This window comes from Dysidea avara, chromosome 1 (assembly GCF_963678975.1).
Source record: "Dysidea avara chromosome 1, odDysAvar1.4, whole genome shotgun sequence".
Classification (NCBI taxonomy): Eukaryota; Metazoa; Porifera; class Demospongiae; order Dictyoceratida; family Dysideidae; genus Dysidea; species Dysidea avara.
Genome location: NC_089272.1, coordinates 2914322 through 2934415, shown reverse-complemented (window position 1 = coordinate 2934415; position 20094 = coordinate 2914322). Strand labels below are relative to the sequence as shown.

The 20094-nt window shown below is 37.8% G+C and overlaps 3 protein-coding genes across 4 annotated transcripts; 2 read left to right on the top strand and 1 right to left on the bottom strand.

The window, feature by feature from the left end:
- Positions 1–416: 416 nt before the first annotated feature.
- LOC136253099 (G-protein coupled receptor 157-like) lies at positions 417–8019 on the top strand. Its single transcript, XM_066045702.1, has 3 exons — positions 417–1112; positions 2243–2440; positions 7645–8019. The coding sequence occupies exons 1-3, from the start codon at positions 504–506 to the stop codon at positions 7921–7923; spliced, it is 1086 nt and encodes a 361-aa protein (XP_065901774.1). The 5' UTR covers positions 417–503; the 3' UTR covers positions 7924–8019.
- Positions 8020–9609: 1590 nt separating this feature from the next.
- LOC136247427 (TNF receptor-associated factor 4-like) lies at positions 9610–10215 on the bottom strand. The gene has a single exon (XM_066039434.1). The coding sequence runs from the start codon at positions 10213–10215 to the stop codon at positions 9610–9612; it is 606 nt and encodes a 201-aa protein (XP_065895506.1).
- Positions 9964–19952, top strand: LOC136253084 (G-protein coupled receptor 157-like). Of its 2 annotated transcripts, XM_066045695.1 has the most exons (4): positions 10561–10703; positions 10757–11121; positions 14676–14864; positions 19650–19952. In XM_066045695.1, exons 1-4 carry the CDS (start codon positions 10673–10675, stop codon positions 19848–19850), a joined length of 786 nt encoding a protein of 261 aa, XP_065901767.1. In that variant the 5' UTR covers positions 10561–10672; the 3' UTR covers positions 19851–19952. The 2 variants fall into 2 exon arrangements, with proteins under 2 accessions (XP_065901761.1, XP_065901767.1); XM_066045689.1 differs by having other exon boundaries at positions 9964–11121.
- Positions 19953–20094: the final 142 nt, after the last annotated feature.

Genomic DNA, 20094 nt, shown 5'->3' with positions numbered 1-20094 from the left:
GGGGGGAAGGGGGTTCCAAAGTTTAATTGCAGAGGGGAAAAAGGAAAATTTATACGAGTCAATGTTTGTCGTCAGTTGCCTGTAGTATCCTTTTCTTAATCGCGAATTATACGGTCCATGTTGAATATATGCTAACTAGAATGACTATCGGGACCAGCTGTAGCTATATGATTATACAACTGCATGCTCCTTGCCACTGGTCTACTTGTGGTTGAACTCAGCATGCTGACGAGCAAACCGTGAGGCCAACCGTGACCACTGTACATGTCGGTGACGAGTGTGGTAGGCTAATCCAACCTATAATATATGAGAAGAGAAAAATAAATTGGAGAAACTTTATTGAATGTGACTGTTCTATTAGAGTGTTACAGGTTACACTGACCATACAGATTGAACTTTAAATAGAATCGGCCGCGCGCGGATATTATAGCGATTTGGGCTCGAATTTGGGCCTCCCTCGGGCGTTCCTCTCGTCCTCTTCTGCTTGCTTCACTCGTGACAAAATGACGAAACACAACGAATGGATCCAATATATGTCCGGGGGTATATGCATATTATCGATATTTGGATCACTGGCTATTATCTTAACCTACGTGTTGGTGAAGGATATTCGTAGTAAAGCACGTGAACTACTAGTACACATATCACTAATGGATATCATGTACTCCACTGCTAACTTGGTTGGGTTGGCTCTACCTTATCATGAACATCTGGAGGATAATAGCAATGAGTCTGTATCAGCTTATCTTACTGTGTGTAAGGCACAAGGATTCTTAGCCAGCTATGGTACTGTAGGATCAGTATTGTGGACACTGGGACTGGCTGTGTACTTGTATTGTAGGATAGTATCACGTGATGTTAATGTCACCAAGTGGGTGGTGAGATTGTTGTACGTCGTGTGCTACACACTACCCCTGTATGTGTCGCTATGGTTACTGTTAAATAATTGGATGGGATACTCAAAGAATAACTTATCAGGAGCAGGATGGTGTTATGTGAAAGATGAGGTTAATACTTTGGTCTCTATAATGACGTATGATATTTGGATGTGGCTGGGGTTTGTGATATTAATCCCTCTCTACCTGCTAGTGAACATTCATATCAGAGAACAAGTTAGTGAATATGTCTTCTCAAAGAAGTGGGGTAATCTGCACTGTGGCCAGCACAATTATAAAAATAGCTGGCCAGCATTCACCAACAAGATATAATTTGTCAATAAATTTGTGGATTAAACTACTTGAAATATCTTATGTTAGGCCACCGTACTGATATTCAATATTCTGCAGTCGCTGCTAAGCAGGGTGATTATTTGTTAGTCACATATCCCAATACCCTGTTGAATGCAGAAAGTAATCCAATACCAGGTAGTGACTTGATCCACACAGTCTAGGCAACTGCCTGAAGACCCACACAACCTGGGATCCAGGATCATCTCTGTATTCAACCGGCACTTATTGTGTGTGTGTTTAAGGTTGTTTTGTTAATCACTATCCTACTAGGGATCTACTATCCAATTGTGTTCCACCATTCTTCATGATATAATATACTTTCAGTCCCCATTGTTTAGTGCACTGATGATATTATTTTATCACTATTTTTGCAAAGTCTAATTTATCTACTGGTCTCACCTTTGCTCCTAAATGCTGTTATTGTAATTCACCACAAGTTGTTACATAGTCACTTTCCCACACTAAGCACAGCTTGTGAACATATCTTGTGGTATTGCAATAGTCCTTTGATCGATAATTTATTTTATGTTACATGTGGTGTTCAGGCAAGGGAGAACACCTTGTGGAGCTGTCAATTTGTGATCCTTAAATGTTAGCTTAAGTGGCTTTAGTGTTACCGTTGTCTGGAAAAAAAATTTTTTTTAGTATGCAATAGGGTACAATCACACAATAATTTTACCAGTACATACAACTGTAATTGTGAAGACGGTTCACAAGAGAGTTCTACCCAGCTACATTGTATAGCCAGAGTTGTATGTTATAGCATTCCTACATCGCTCACGTGCGTTATAATTGTTGGCTTGTAACATCCTAATTGTTTCTCTCTATTCCTAGTATAATGAAATTGATATGTTGACTAAAATGATGCTTTTCTTGCCTAGTGTCGTAGTCTCACATTAAATGTTCTATTTTCTGCTCAATATTGGTATGGTACTATGAGAACTATTGTGTGGCCATCAATATTTAGGGCATGTGGTATATATATATATTGATGTGTTTTGTACCGTTCACAGCTCAATCCTCATCAGTCGTACATCTTATTTCTAACCAACCACCCAACAGTGGCATTCCCAGCAGAGCAGAAGTTATTGTTAGTTCCACTGATGTTCATCTTCCTAAGAGTGTGGGATATTGTTGATAATGTACTAACAGTGTATTACCATATTAATAATAGTGAGAGTGAGAAGTTACTCTGGCTACAGATACTTACAGTGAGTGCTGTTGTGTAAACCCATTGTTGTCTTGAAGTACAGCTTGGACATTTATTTATATCTAGAAACCACAAAATAAAATAATTATTTTAACATTGAAAAGCAAAACATGATCTATGGCCTTCCTTTGATCTATTAATAAAACATAAAGAAAGGTGCAACATTCAGTATGCGATGATTCCAAGCATTGTGTGAATGCTGCTCTCCATCATCCTCTAACAATACAGCCTCATCAACCTGTATTGTTAAATGAATGGGGTGAAGTTCTACATTGCAATTTTATCACAAGTGCTTAAGTCTGTGATATTAAAATACCAGTTAAACGGATTAACCATATTTGTGTAACTTGCTATCAAAGGTCATAATCGGTTGTATTCCAATACTCTTGCAGTATACCTTCTGTACAGTACTATACAAAAATTCATTTTGATATAGTTGTACCATATAGTAGGAAATTTTGGCTCAAATAAATGTTAATGGCTATGAGAGTTATGGAACTCTTTCAGCAGTTAAATTCCAGGTACCTTGAGACATTGCTAAAAAGTGTCATTGTTAGAGAAGTATACAGGTGTCCTAATCTCAAGAGCTTAATTGTATGTACATTAATACAAATGGGCTATTCCTGATTATCAAGATCTCTACTGTCCATTTTGAAACACCCCTGTATTACGGTAGATGTTTTGTGTAATGTTACATTAAGAGGGTTAGTTCTTCAGTTGAATCAAGAGTTCATAATATAAAGTAGTGAGAGAGTGTGTCACAATATTGGGTAAGAACTGTTGATAGGCCATTGCACAATACAGAACAAGGTGTTGATATTCTATCTTACCCAGTGTGTTTGCTAATGCATTCCAGCCTGTTTGACACTCTCCTTTACTACTTTATAGTTACTATGAACTCTTAATTGTCAGGCTAAATGCTGATATCTTGAAACTTTAATTTCAAAAATGAAGTAGGGTTTCAGAGGTAAAAGAGCAAAACAAGAGATAGGAATTTTGGTAGCTATAACAACATAGCTATGTGGTTTATTGGCATGTCACCACCATCTGTTCAATGTCAAAGTAGGGATTTTGTCACATTGCTATATTAGCAAGAGTGCATAATATTTATATATAGATTATATTATGTACTTTTGGTAATAGCTACCATCATTTTTTTAATGCTGGAGCCCTACTTCATTTAAATAACCTTGTTATAGTCTATGTTGTACACATCTGGCTGTCAATCTTCCTGCTCGAGTTACTAATAGAGTAATAGGTGTGGTTTGCCATACCTAATTTTCTACCAGCAGTGGTTGGTCATCATTCATCTCATGATCTCAAAGAAATGTTGAACAATGACACCTCCTAATATTCTAAAGGATGGATTGTACATCCATACCAGTGCTTAGACTCTATTTAGGCTGTTTTGGGTGGGTAATAAATCTCATATACTCCACCTTGTTTTCTAATATACTCCATGCCTTCAGACACAATATAACATATGCTCAAAATCTAGGTTTATCCAATCGCTATGCATTGTTCACGTGCAGTGATTTAACGAGCGCTATTATTTTGTCACCTGAGGACACATAGTTGCCATGGCGCTAGTATTATCGCAAGAAAACCAGCTGCTCTTGCCGAACCTGCAGCAGAAACAGCCATGGATGAGGTAAGTAATTTGAGTGTAATGTGAAATGGAGTCTAAAGCAGTTATATGGGCACAATGTGGAGTCTACAAAATTTATAAACCCTCAGGCCCTTCCGTAGTAGCGCCCTCGCTTCGCTCGTGCGCTATAGCCCGAGCCTTCGGGTTTATAAATTTCATAGACTCCACATTGTGCCCGTATAATTATTATATCCTCATGGCCCTTACCAGCCTTCTCAGTACAATGTGCTGCTTTCCTAGCTGTTAAGCAAGCCTTAGTACCTGAACAATACTTGGTTGTATAATCGAACACCATATGGTTATGATGAATGATCAACCTCTTGTGGTTTTCTACAGCAAAGCTGCAGCTTATTGCAGTTAAGGGACATGGTCACAGCGTGCTCTGATTGTCAAGATCATTGTGGGGTGTTCTGCATCTACATGTATCTACTCCATTTACAATTGCTTAAGCACTTCAAATAGTTTTGTGGTGTCTGTTTCCTTGTATGAAGAAGATGACCTAGCGAAGAAAGTAGAGATTTATTGGAACCACAAAAGACACATACCACAAGTCGAGTTTGCTGAGATGATATAGCTGTTTACTGTATCATTTGGCCTCTTGTCTTGCAACCATGGTCAGGCAGGCAGGCAGGCAGGCAGGCAGGCAGGCAGGCATACCTCAAAAATCTAGTTTTGATGATTTTAAAAGAATTTCAGTATCTGGCCATCTGTTTTCTTGTTTTTAATGCTGGTTAGATGCGCTAAGACTATTCTGTAAAAGTGCTTATGTGACCAAATTTTTGAAAATTGTCGATATTCGCACATACCAGTGTCACTTTTCACCATAACTGGATAGCCACACCAATACTCTACACATTTGCACCACACCATGCCTCTGGTTTGATCAGGCTGCTTTTCACGAGTGGAGATCTAGAGACGTGTGCCAGCCACTGGGAATGCTATGGCACCTTGTAATGTCACTTGGCAAGCTGTATCATGACACTAGAGACATGAACAGCCTTGGACGGTTGCCCAGATGTTTTCTGCATACATTTCTTTGTTTTCCAGTGACACAGGTGGTCTTGAGAGCCCAATATTAAGGCTGTATACACCATGTTACTGTACCCACTCGGAATTACCCACCCACCCAACACCTATGGTGACATGCTTGTGTTACAGATACCGTCGTGAAAAAGGTGCTCAAATCATGCTTATATCAACAGCTTGCTGTCTATGGATTGAATTGTAATAAACGCTATGATTGGCTACATTCATGGTGAAAATTTCAAACTTGTAGCTTTTGTCCTTCCCAAGCTATACCGGATTGAAATATTTAAAATTGTGTATCTCACAGTCTATTGATGTGTGTAGATTGACGGTTTTCCCAAATTAGGTCACATATGATGGTTCTATGATCTTCAACATAATTTTGGGCAGCACCTATCATTTTAGGGATAACCCTACTAAACAGTACTACTGTACTGTTAGATACTTGCATGGGTCTTATATTTACTGTGCTTATTCAATGGCGGATCCAGGATGGGGCATTTGGGGCAAATTCCCCCCCCCCCCCCCCCCCCCCCTTCAAGAAATTGCATACAAGATCGAGATACTCTAATAGAGCAGTCAATTACTCTAATAAAGCAGTCACAATGTTCATGAGGCAGTGTAGCTTACCTATGAAGCTATAAATAGGATTTTATTTTACATAACAGACGTGATATAGTTGGTAAGGATAACTAGCTATTATTGTCGTGACCTTTTTTTTTTTTTGGTCTTCAACTGTTTTTCAGAAAGGTGCCCCCCCTCTTTCCAAACTCTGGAGCCGCCCCTGCTTATGTGGATGTTTCCTTAGACTATATTGCATTTGTACCAACAATTATACCTGTATCCATACAGTATAGCTGATAGTTTCTTTGTGGATTCTTGTTATAGCTGAGGCTGAAAGTTTAATCTTGGTGTGGAATTTGAAGTGCATGATCATATTCACCTATACTTTTAGTGACACTGTTTATTGACTCTGCTATGAGTGATGTTCCAAAGTTGATCTTTAATTGTGCTCGTATAGAACTACTCCATTACTTGACTGCCCTGCATGTATTCTATTTCAATGTCCATATCTCCCAAAGTATGTTCTATGTGTTGAGTGTTCTATTAGAGTAGATAACTGATGATTTTATATCAAGAAGAGCTGATGGAATACTCTAATTGAGCAGTCAGTTTTGCTATTCGCATAATTGAGGTGTTGTATCTATGCAGCGTATCTATGCAGCAGGGGAGTAGGTCATGATGCGTACATGACACGTGGGCACGTAAATGTGTAATGAATATTGCACAAGTACTAAAAATATTTCACATAAGCTGTACAGTGTCTATACAAAAAGTAGAGGATGGGCACGATACATATTTTGATCCTACTCAGTTTGCTGTTTACAATGGTGTAAGTCACGTTTATAAAAATTCTGCCATTATGGAATATTAGACTTACAGTAAAGACGATGTGTGGTGGTCATAACTTTCATGACAACAGTAGCAGTGATCATCGGTGATCATCAGTGATCATCGGTGATCATCGGTGATCATCAGTGATCATATTACTATCATTGTTGTGTGATTCATTACTTTCAACAAATAGTATGACTACATTTAATAAAATATTTTTGTTAGCGCTTTGTAGTGCATGTGATCATGTCCTCCCCCTGTCTATGCAGTAAATATGTAACATAATGGCTACCTTAGCCTAAATGTTCACCTTTCTTCAAATGCTCCTTGTAAGTATTTGCGCCTTCCATCACTTTCTCAAACTTGGTGCAGTTGTTCACATAAAAAAAGGTTTCTTTACACAGTTCTGTACTGTCAAGTACTCAAATTGAATCAACTTGAAGCACTGTAATTCAAGCGTTATATGGAGGCAACAGCATCATACACAATGCAGGGTATTCCCAACAGCAGTGTTGAGACAGTTACTTTGTAAAAGTAACTAGTTACATATTACTTGCAACTGAACTATTTAGTTACAGTTACATATTACCCATTAAATAAAGTAACTATAATATTACATATTATATTACTTTGTGTCCACAGCCTTAAGCTGTCACGTATGAAGCTACCACCTTATCACGTGACATGATTGCGTTGTTGGACAATGTGCAAATCTTGGTTATAAGTAAGAAGCTGGTGAATAAGCTTCATTCAGTAGGCTTCAATACTTCGTTGTGGCTAGGCGTTACTCAGTGGATTACTTACGAGATTAGTAACTTCGTTACTTGTAGTCGTAATATTAGACTCGTTACAGTAACTATATTGCTTAGGTAACGCGTTACATATGTAAGTAAAGTAACTTGAGATATATTACCTGTTTTATAGTGTATTTCGTTATATTACTTAGTTACCACAAAAGTAATAATATTATGTAACACGTTACATAAATAACACATTACTCCCAACACTGCCCATCAGCCAGGGTATGAGTCCCTGTTTACTTGGCAATAAGACTATATTATAGCTGGGGATATGATGGTCTGTATGTGTATTTAATTTATCTCTGTAAATACATTAATAATATTTTTTTCAACTAGATTATTGGAGACTGCAGTCAGGGGTTCTTCAACTTCATCATTTTCTTCTTGTTTCAACAAAGATTGAGAACATTAATGTTTAACATTTGTCGATGTTACTGTTGTCGTTACAAAAGGACCAGTCCTCCATTACATGGTGTATCTGCTGGTTACTATGATGGTAGGTCAGTTGATGATGAGTCCCTGAAGGAGCCATACAACAATGCCTTCTCCCAAACCACTCCTAGAAACAATAGTGGAATATTGTCTTTTTTTACTCGTAGCTACAAGAGCTTATAACTGCTAAGTGTGTGAACATTATAAATCCAATAATGACTTGTTATTGCAAATGTACTTACCCAAAAAGATTATTGGTTCATTTGTAGTGCCACATAATATGTTAAGTACAAACATACTGAATATCTAGAAGTTGGCAGTGTGTTTTAGTATTGTAAGTTTAATGCAATGCAAGTAAAACTACTAGTTGTGACCAAAGCTCATGTAATGAGATTGGTAGATACAAAGCGATCTTGTGTTAGTGGTGATATAATTCTTAAAATACAAACAGAGTTAGTTTGAAATCCTGCAATATACTTTTATGGAATTCTAATACATATATTGGCTACTATATAGTCATGCTCTACATTTTGATTTGCTATATTCAATTCTGTACGCTGTCTGGTTCTATAGGTGGACATACGAGTGTTATAAATAATTAACTATATACACACTATTCAATTCTTTTAAACTTTACAACGCATACAGTGTAAAATATAGTCCATCATTGGAATAAACATGACAATACTAAGAAGTCTCGAAAATTTTTCAAACTTTGAAATGGATCTCTGAGACCGAAAAAACACTTCAAAATGTTCAGACATCAATGCCATTAAAAGGATGGACCATGCAGCTTGCATAAGCTGTGTTCGAAGGTCAAATGCTGTTCTTGATAATCTGCTTATAAACCACAACACATAGTTTACAATCTCTAGATCTTCACCATGAGATAGCCGTAGATATATAGTGTTATTTGTCAGATACTGATCACGCTTTGAGAATAGGTTTTGGAATGATACTAAGTCTGTAGAACATGTAATGGTATCATTTGACTCTTCACAATTATTAAAAGTGGTGCTCACATTGCTAACAAGAATTGGAGAGTAAAAGTGATCAATATTTTGAATCTGATTGAGCAGTTCCACTTTAAACATCATACGTGTTGACGGCTGATGTGATACTTGTGAAGCATTTTTCGACAGTAGCAGAGATGCTATTGTGAAGTTGCCATTTAGATTTAATGCAATTCTGTATTTCCTTTCAAGTACAAAGAAAGAATCACTTGCCCAGTGTCCATCACTTAGCTCCTTACTGATATTTGAGATCCTGAAAATGGCTGGTTCTTGTTCTAATGGTTTATTAACTGGAAAGTTACTTGCTTTCTCCAATGATTTAGGCCACATTTGTTTCTCGGATTGTGCTAACCTGTTGTTAATCACATTGATTTGCGTAGCATAGACAATTAGAGATAAGCATAAAAGTAAATATATAAAAAATCTTCTGTTGTCAAAATTATAACATATTTCTATTACTTTTTCTTTTACAATGGACAATTCACCATTGGCAGTTTCTATCATCAAAGCTTGTTTTTCTTGTGTAGATTTTAAGCTTTGAACTTTTTTATTAACATTTACTAATTTCTGATCTGTTATTGCAATTGTCTGATCAACATCTACTGTTAACTGTTGTTGTGTGATCCTTTCATTTAGTTTGTTGAAGTTCGATCTTGTTTTATCTAGAACTTTCTTAGCATCTGCAAGATCCTTTGCAACTGCCGATAGTTTATTTTCAGTTTTCCTTAGTTCGTCAGTGGTGTTTGCTAAATGGGTTTTTAGAAGATTAAAGTGCTGGGCCATTTTTTCATTGATATGTCTCTCCAAATCCTTACGGAAAACCTTAGTTTTACAACCCAAATCATGGTATTCACACTTAACCATTTCTAGAGGACAAATCTTTGTGTTTTTCTATTCCAACTGATCCCACGTTACCGGTAATACCCAACTCACACCCATTTGGACAAGGCACGGGGTACATGTGGCAATGTTGTTTATGTCTTAAGGCAATTTCAACGTGATTGCCTGAGGCTCCACAGTATTTGCAATAACATGGACAATCTTTGGCAAGATGCAGGTTGACACATTGCTTCTTCAACTTTGTACCACATCTACTAGGACAGTATACATCCACAAACTGACAATCAACGTTCGAGTGAGCAGTGGCATCATTTATCTCGCCCACCCACGTACAACCATTCTTGCGGTTTAAACAGTACACGCGCATACCTTTGATTTCGCGGTCCAGCTGCTTGTTAGGAAAATCCTTAAACCTCTCAACGCGGCACATGGGGCAAGCTTTGTTAACTGACGATCCTCTCCTGATTTGCGATAAACACGAGTAACAGAAATGGGCTCCACAGCAGCCAGTCAAGCGAGCTTCCCGACACGGATAATGGCAGATTTGACATACGAGACGATCCGGTAAAGTATCTACATCCACAAAATCATGTTCGTACCCTCCTTGAGAAGTAGTCGCCATAACTCTTATAGACGCTCGAAAAATGTTGTGGTAGGGATACTGTGGTATGTCCAAACTTCGGCGGTGCACGTGCCACTGGGCTTGTCTTATTAAACCATCATTGGCAATTATATAAAGAGCTTAGCTTGTGAGCGACTGATTAAATTAAAGCAACTCTCTTGTGAGATGGACTCAAACTTGAAGTGGAATTTTGCGCATGGTGTTCACACCGAAGAAAACGCCGCGAACTGGACTAACACTACGCCTGCTGACACTATTCAACACTTTAGTATAAATCATGGCATAAGGATCGTATCAGGCATCACATGTATTCTTTCAATCGTGGGATCACTAGCCATCATCTTCAGTTATATGATTATCAAGAGTATCCGCAGTAAAGCGCGGGAAATACTAGTACACCTCTCCATCATGGACTTGATTTATGCTATTGCAAATCTGATAGGACTGGTACTCCCATATGATTTGTACTTGTATCATAAAACTTCTGGGTATGCACATGACACTTATGATCGTGTGTGTAAAGCACAAGCATTCATTTCAGTATACGGCACTAAAGGATCAGTATTGTGGACACTGGGACTGGCTGTGTACTTGTATTATAGGATAGTATCACGTGATGGTAATGTCACCAAGTGGGTGTTGAGAGTGTTATATGTCGTGTGCTACACACTACCCCTGTATGCATCACTGTGGCTGCTACTGACAGATCACTTGGGCTACCCAAGGGAAGGTCATTCCAGTGGTGGGTGGTGTGCCATCATTGTTGGAACTGATACAACAAGGACAGAGAAGGAGCAATGTGATGAGACATTGATGATCTTCATGACTGTTGATATTTGGGTGATCTTAACATTTGTTACCATGATACCAATCTACCTGATAGTACACTGCTATGTTAGGAAAGAGGTTAGTTTTGTTGAGTAACTGTAGTATCAGGGCTCAACCCAGAATATTAACCCAGAGGGGGCTAAGTAAGTTGCTTCGGATTCTAGAGGGGTCTGGGGGCATGCTCCCCCAGGAAAAGTTTGAAAGTTTAGGTGTAAATATACTCAATTTTGGTGAAATTTTACTGTGATGCCATTGAATATTAACCATTGGATTATACAACTTTGGGATCTTTCCATTTCTCAAGGTTTTAGGTATAAACCTGGGGGGGGGCAATAGCTAACCCAGGGGGGTGATTTCCTGTTGGCCTCACTGCTTAGCGCTAGGGAAAACCCCTTGGTATCATTTTAATCCTTGTTATATAACAAGTAGAATGATGTGAATTGTGTAGCTATAGGATGAATGTTTTGAAAGTTACAGCACTTTGTGCAAGGCATGCACATATGGGCCAGTTTTCTGACCTATGTGGATTTAAGGGTTAAACACAAAACCCTCTTTACCTTATTAACTTTCAAGTATGCTCTATAAAGCAGTCCATAAAGCATGACAAAAAATGCAGCAATATAAATAAATGGCACTATTTACTATTAAGCAGTGAAGAAGTAAGACTTGATGGTTAGATCAAGAGTCTATAATATTATTTAAAGGGCTTCATAACATCATAATATCAAGAGTAAATAAGGGTGCAATAATGGTAATATGTTGTGAACTTTTGGTTAGATTAAGGGAAACACCTGAATTACGCTGGGTGTTTACCAGTGTGCTGGCAAAATAGTATATATTGTGTACTTCATCATCTTTATCACCAAGCGTTTACATCTACAAAAGTGCTACTAGCTAAGCTCTAATCTGGTACATCAGGTCACTACCTAGTGCTTGCTTACATAAGCATCCCCTTCAATATTCCAACTATAACAGCTACTGTATAGCAGGTAAGTTTGACAGGTTGGTGACTTTTGTTGTGGGCAAGAAAAAAGTTTGGTGAACTAATGCATTATATTGGACGAATAATTTGGCGGATTTTAGTTTGACTAAATACTACTCACTCACCACTTGTTAACATGTTACATCACCCACTGATGTCACATAATCAGGATTTTATATGCTAAAGGTCAAAATTAGCCATGTAGTTAACTTTTCGACAAGGAAACACGCAAACCTTTTATATATATATATATATATATATATATATTTTTTTTTGATAGTGGTGGTTCCTATCGATTTGCAACAAGTTTTGTAATGGTATTTTCTATCAGGCAATATATGACTCACATGAGTAAACCCACAATCAAAATTGAAGACGTAGCAAGAATTTCAAAACACGGAGATGCGACTTGCTAATATTCATTGCTTCATAACAAGTAAGCCACCCTAGTTACAGTGTTCATTTAACCTTCTCAAAGTAGCCCTTTTAAACAATGTGTTGTTTTAGGCTGTAAGCATTAAGTTGCCCCACCTATGTTTGGGACCTACTTGACATGGTCACTATAATGAAGTGGTCTTATTAATGAGGTCATGAAGTAAACCTCAGCTATGTTTGAGACCTACTTGACTTTAGAGGTAAACCAATACCACTTCAAATATTCATTGTGTAAACAGCTAAGCATGATGTGGATTACTACTGATTGAGGTAGTTTTCTGTAATTGTCGATTATAAAACTACTGCTAGTTTTAAATCACTGTTAAATACTTATTTTCTAGATTTAAGGTTTTGTATAATTGTATGTATTGATCGGATGTACTGGTCATGCCTTTACCTGTATTTAGTAATACCAATACTGAGTCCATTAACTAGGCAATTAATTGTGTGGGCAGTCAATAATTTATTGTTTGTTACAGCCTTGTGACCAAACCTTTTCATGAAAAAGCAAGCCAAGTAGTCCAGCGTTGAAACCGGGTCGGGTCATCCGGGTCAGGTCATCCGGGTCACATTTTCTCCGGGTCATCCGGGTCCGACCCGGTTTACATATTATCCAGATCTGACCCGGATTGGATCACGTGAGAAACAAACTTGTTCGTTTGATGGTGTGGAAACTTATAAACGCTATTGCGTAGCTCTTTTGTGAGCCACGCCCACTTATCGCATTACAAACATACACTCAGCCACGCCCATTTAGTAGTAAGTGCAGTCTGTAGCACGAAACTATGTCCATTGGCTGTTGTCTGCAAGCTTACGTGGAGCCACGCCCACTAATCGATTATTGTAAGAGTTGTATATAGTCAAGTCTTGCAGCAGGATAAGTACTTTTGTGAGCCATATCCACTTCAATATATTGTAATACTGGGTATGCACGAAGCCACACCCAATTGCTGTCTGTAAACTCGCAGTAGCTACGTGGAACCAAGCCCACTGACTTATTTTATATTATAAACTTACCGGCTTAATTATTACATAACTATTCGTTTACTCAACACGAATTGAATGCTCAAAACGTAGTCTCGCTCGCTCGAGGCTACCCGAAACGTAGCTCTTATCACACGCCTCGGCTTTAATTAATCCGGGTCAGTGGGTCATCCGGGTCAGCAGTAGTGACCCGGTTTTAACGCTGAAGTAGTCATAAACTTACTTGTTTTTGAGGAACAACTTTTAATCACAAAGGATTCACATGCTCGAATACACACAGAGCAAGTGTAGTAATACTTGGAAAAGAGGAATAAAGGCTTTGTTAGCCAAACTAAGTAATTTGCTACTGGAAACTTATGGTTGAAGATATAAACGTGGTGAGTATCTACTGGTGGTACTGTATTTGACTGGTTAATAAGTGTGGCTAGTATAATAACCATCCCTGGATATTAGCCACTCCACAGCCTAGAATTGCCCTCGGATAAGAGCTGTGGTTTTATCTGAACATACTGTTGTGAGTGTTGATAGGAAACGTTTAAAACAACTGGGCAAAGGAGTTGTTTAAAGCCAGGAATAACATTTTGAGAGAAGTCAATAGTATTGGAGGTCAGTAACTTGTGAATCCATCATGGGCTGCTGCAACACACAGGTACACAAGCCCATAGTAGCTGCCCTTGGATAGTAGCTGTCTTCACATAGTAACTGTAGGGTTTTGCTTCTGAAAGTTGTAGTAGCCACAGCAGTCAAATACGGGTATCTGTAGCTTTGTATTACTGATACCAATCTGATGCCAATACCACTGGTATTGGCATCGATACTGCTACAGTGGATCCTCACTAATCTGAACTTCAGTAATTTGAACACTCACTTATCCGAACAGTAGAAGTGACTGTTCTATTAGAGTATTTTGTCAACAAGTGTATGTTCTATTAAAGTAGTTGAACTAGGCTCTGTTATAATGCTAATCTGAGCAAATTCACTAATCTGAATAGAATTTTCTCAAGTTGAGAACAGAGCTGTTTGGATTAGTGAAGATGCACTGTACTGGTATTGATATTGGTCCACCTCTACTTGATATGGTTGTTATAATGAGGTCATGAAGTACATCTTGGGACCTACTTGACATGGTCGCTACAATGAGGTGCTGTAGTCTCAGTAAAGGTTCACTACTGTGTTGATGATACACACACTAGTAGCATAATGTACTTATTAATTACCACCTATTGTTTAGTTGCAGGAATGTAAAAAGGAGTTGCTACTCACAACTCATCAGAGACAAACAACATCTTTGAGAGCTGATTACAAGTTCTTATTGGTGCCTGTTGTGTTCATGGTGCTGCGTGTGTGGGACATACTCGATGGTGTGATATTCCTAAACTCTAACAGTAGTGAGGACCATACATGGTTGAAATATCTTAATGTAAGTGTGTAGCATAGTGTGGGTGTGTAGTGTCTGGGTGGTGGTTACACATTACAAATGCAATGCATTATGTAATAATGTTACTTTTTAAACCAGGCGCGCACTGTATCCACAGCCAGTCTTTGGCTGGCTGTAGGCATGCGCCTGGTTTTTTACTGAAATTGTTTTTCAAAGTGTGTGTGGTTTGTATGTATGTACAGTATGTATGTATGCTTGTTTATAAATTTGTTTGTCTTTCCACACCCATGTAAGCAAACTTTGTTCGCTAAAAGCAGCCTTTATATATATGAGAAATAGAAGCCATATAGAGTCTGTATTAAACTTCCGTGCAGGTAAGCTTTGCGGTTAAGCGTGCCGGTTTGAAATATGGGTAAAATGAGTTTATAAGGATGCAGTGAAGACCTTTCCTAATCAGCTCTATGGATATTAAACAGCCAAAAAACAACACAGCTGGCCTCCTAGGCTACTGGGTATAACAAATTCCTTCAAGTTGAAAGGGGGGCATGCCCATACATACATGTACGCAAACGAAAATGAAGAACAGCTTTGGGGCTTTGCCTGGAGATAATGCGTAAGAAAATGTTGTAAACGAACAGTTAAGAAGATACTTCTGTGCATTAATAGTGGGTTAAAGCGGTTTGTTTGAAGTATGCCTCCTTAGCAATGCTTAGCAACGTAATAACAAAATTACAAAATATTTCATCAATTATGAAATACAAATTACTATGATTCAATTGTGACCGAATTTCATATAACCTGGCTTCCACACATACAAAACCAAACTTACGTTTTTACCAAAAATGGATTGCTGGTCTAATACAATATCATATTCCACTCTATTTCTTTCAGGACTGGTAAGTCTGGTTTCTGCTGCAGCTTTCTTCCGACCCTGTCAAAGCCACGAGTGGAAGATTGGCACCATTAAATGGCCATGGCTTTGTTGTAATGGTGTGTAGTGAGCTGGGACTTCACAGAGAGCTCGCCAATAGTGTTCTCAATCAATTTGGAGTGATTTGAGGGCCATGAAGGGTCCAAACTTGGACTCTGGATTCCATTCATTTTCCTGTTCCATTTTATACTCCTATATTTAGACTCTATTTAGGCTGTTTTGGGTGGGTAATAAATCTCATATACTCCACCTTGTTTTCTAATATACTCCACGCCTTCAGGCACAATATAACATATGCTCAAAATCTAGGTTTATCCAATCGCTATGTATTGTTCACATGCAGTGATTTAACGAGTGCGATTATTTTGTCGCGTGAGGACGCATAGTTGCCATGGCGCTAGTATTATCGCAAGAAAACCAGCTGCTTTTGCCAAGCCTACAGCAGAAACAGCTGTGGATGAGGTAAGTAATGTGAAATAGAGTCTAAAGCAGTTACACGGGCACAATGTGGAGTCTATGAAATTTATAAACCCTCAGGCCCTTAGTAGCGCCCTCGCGAACCATATAACTACTATTAAGCCCACCCTCCACCCACCACCCCTATCACTACTACCTATGATATTATTATCTGCTCAAAAAAAGTTGCCCAAAACAGGGCATATTTTGGATACCAGAAAGTTAGAAACTTATATACCCACACAGTGATAGCTAGTAAATAGATGAATAATTGGTACAAATTTTGTTTGCACAGCTGTAGGCACTACGCAATGATCACTTAAAATCACCATATCTCCTAACGAAGCTTTGTGCATCAAAGCCGGGTTTTGTCAAATCCAGTCACAATTGTATATGTAGCAACAAGGCAAAATATAAGTTTAGTACTACACTTTTAATTAATTCCAGTTAGGTTTGTTTGCTGCATGGCATCTGGTTTTTAGAAGTAGCACAACATCAACTTGTTTTTGTAACCAGTAATATAATGTGCTACATGACAAATTATTTATATAGGATTTTTCATTTGGAAATTGTAATATGTAGTACTTTTGTAATGCTCATTGTCATGTGATTAGTTAGAATTTAGCCAGTAATGCTTCATAGCAAGTAATCACTATCAGCAATGTTTCTTATCAGTGCACACCGAGAATTTATAAAAGCATTACCCATGCACTTTCTGTAAAGGTTGTAATGTATTTATTGTTAGATTTGACTTTAAATACTCTAAGACACACTTCTGCAAAGTGATTTTTATTATACAATATTATCATGATGATTTTTGATTGGCTTGAGGATGGGAGGGCATCTCTTCTATACAGCACCATCGTACTTTATGTTATAGTTAAAGCACTACTGCGCATGCACATGTACATGGAAAATACAGCACGAGGGGGCATGTCGAGAGGCTAATATAGCATGAGGCAAAGCTGATTAGCCAAGTACTGTATTTGCCTCAACACACGCCCTGAGCACTGTATTTTTCATGCACACAAGCATAGGCGGTGCTTTAACTGTTATATTGTACTTCCTGGTCATTTTGCTTGGAGTGATTTTCTCTAGTGCTCAAACCGCTGCAATTTTCAGTTATCAGGATTATAGTGAGTGTTTAGATAGTATATTTCTAGTCGTAGAACAAACTGATAGGATTAGTTTGGCTAGTTTTAGTGATTTACAGTGTGACGCACGTGATCAATCGTGCGAGTCATGTTTAAATAGCTTTGTGATCAGACGATCAGTAAGTGTTTATCCATTGTATTTCTAGCTATAGAACAAACTTGTAGGATTAGTTTAGCTGGTTTTTTCCATTTACAGTGTGTTGTTTACGTAACATTCCTTAAATAAATTCTCTGCATAACTGTACTGTATTTGCCAAATTTAACACAATTAGCTGCATAACTGTACTGTATGACTCATACAGTAGTTATGCAGCTAATCAGTACTGTATGGACAATACAACATGTGGCATCGCTTTGATCCTCCCACGCAAAGTACAATATGTTATAGTTATAGCACTGCCGTATGTGTGTACGGAAAATACAGTACGAGGGGGTATGTTGAGAAACTAATACAGCACAAGAAGCTGAGTGCTGTATTTGCTTTGAGACCCCCCTGAGTGCTGTATTTTTCATACACACAAGCAAAGCAGTGCTTTAAGTGATAAATATATTGTACTTCTTGGTCGTCTGGCTCAGAGCGATTTTCTCTAGTACTCAAACCGCTGCAGTTTTCGGTGATCAGGATATCAGTAAGTGTTTAACTAATCTATTTCTAGTCGTAGAAGAACTAATGGGATTAGTTTGGCTAGTTTTAGCAATTTACAATGTCACGCACGTGATCAATCGTGCTGTCTTAGTGGAGTCATGCCAAAAGCTTTGTGATCAGACGATCAGTCAGTAATTAGTATTTATACAATCTATTTCTAGCCGTAGAACGGACTCATAGGATTATAGTTTGGCTGGTTTTAGCGATTTACAATGTGTTGTTTACGTAACATTTCATAATGTACTTTGCGTGGGAGGATCAAAGCGATGCTGCGTATCATATTGTCCATATAGTACTAATCAACTGCATAACTACTGTATGAGTCATACAGTACGGTTATGCAGCTAGCTGGGCAAATACAGTACAGTTATGTGGAGAATTTATTTAAGGAATGTTATGTAAACAACACACTGTAAATCGCTATACCAGCCAAACTAATCCTACAAGCTCGTCCTACAGCTATAGGAATAGATTGTACGTATATAACACTTACTGATCGTCTGATCACGAAGCTTTTTAAACTCGACTCCACTAATACAGCACGATTGATCACGCGCATGACATTGTAAATCGCTAAAACTAGCCAAACTAATCCTATTAGTTCATTCTACGACTAGAAATAGATCAGTTAAACACTTACTGATATCCTGATCACTGAAAATCGCAGCTGTTTGAGTACTAGAGAAAATCACTCCGAGCCAGACGACCAGGAAGTACAATGTAACAGTTAAAGCACCACCTTGCTTGTGCGTACGAAAAATACAGCACTCAGGGGGTATCTCGAGGCAAATACAGCACTCGGCTTTGCCTTGTGCTGTATTTTCCATACACACGCGCAGCAGTGCTTTAACTATAACATAAATAAATTCTCCGCATAACTGTACTGTAATTTGCCCAAGTGTGCTATATTTGCTCAATTAAGCATATAACTGTACTGTATTTTCCCAATTAGCTGCATAACTGTACTGTATGACTCATACAGTACAGTTATGCAGTTGATTAGTACTGTATGGACAACAATACGATACGTGGCATCGCTTTGATCTTCCCATGCAAAGTACAATACCATACGCAAGGAAATTTTGATGTCAAAAAAATTTAACAAATTTGACAAATCGGTTTAATTCGTCAAATTTAAATTCGTCAAATGTTTATAAGTACCCTTAAAAGTACAGGTTTTGCCTACAATTTCTTGATTTTCATCAGCATTTTATTCGTCAAATCTACTGAAGTCTGAATTCATCAAATTTTTCTTATGTCAAAATTTCCTTGCGTACGGTATGATATGAGGTAACTACCGTAAATCAGGAAAAAGTTGTCATCAATAATTTTTTGTTGCTGGCTGTATTGACGAAAATTAAAACGATGAATTATTTTAACTTTGCAAACAATTTGTGCATTCTAATATTGTCGTATAGTTATTCCACCAAATTTTTTTGTTGATTATGCCAGTGACGAAAATATGTTGCATCGAACTTTCAATAGGTGAAAATTTTCTATGCCAAAAATTTCTTGATTTACGGTATTCATGCTTATTATATCTTCCATGATCTCAATATCATACATCATTTCTGTGTTGTTCACACTAATAATTGCATTGGGCCCATGTAAGTAATGTTATTACATTGATGTTGTTGTAGGCAATTGGTGACAGTGCTCAAGGATTTTTCAACTTCATATTATTTTGTGTGTTCCAGAAGAAAGTACGAGAGTACACCATATACGTGATCTGTAGGTGTATGGGTTGTTTGAAGGTGAAACCATCTGTTAAGGATGATATTGACCACAGCTTTACTCCATCTCAAATGAGTAACTTCAGTTCTGACCCTCCAGATGACTAAATGACTTCTTATTTTTGGAGAGCCTTATATTTTTTTGTTTAAAAGATTGTATATTATTGCATTCTTTCTCTACATTATTTTATTACAGTTGCAAGTGCCAAATATATGAGAAAAATTAATCAGCTTATCATGTTGTTACTGTAAGTGTGCGGTTAGATGTATACAGCGATATCACTTGTGTTTGAACTTCATATAATTATACGTTTAACAAGGAAGTCTGTATACATGTTTATGCTGTATTCTT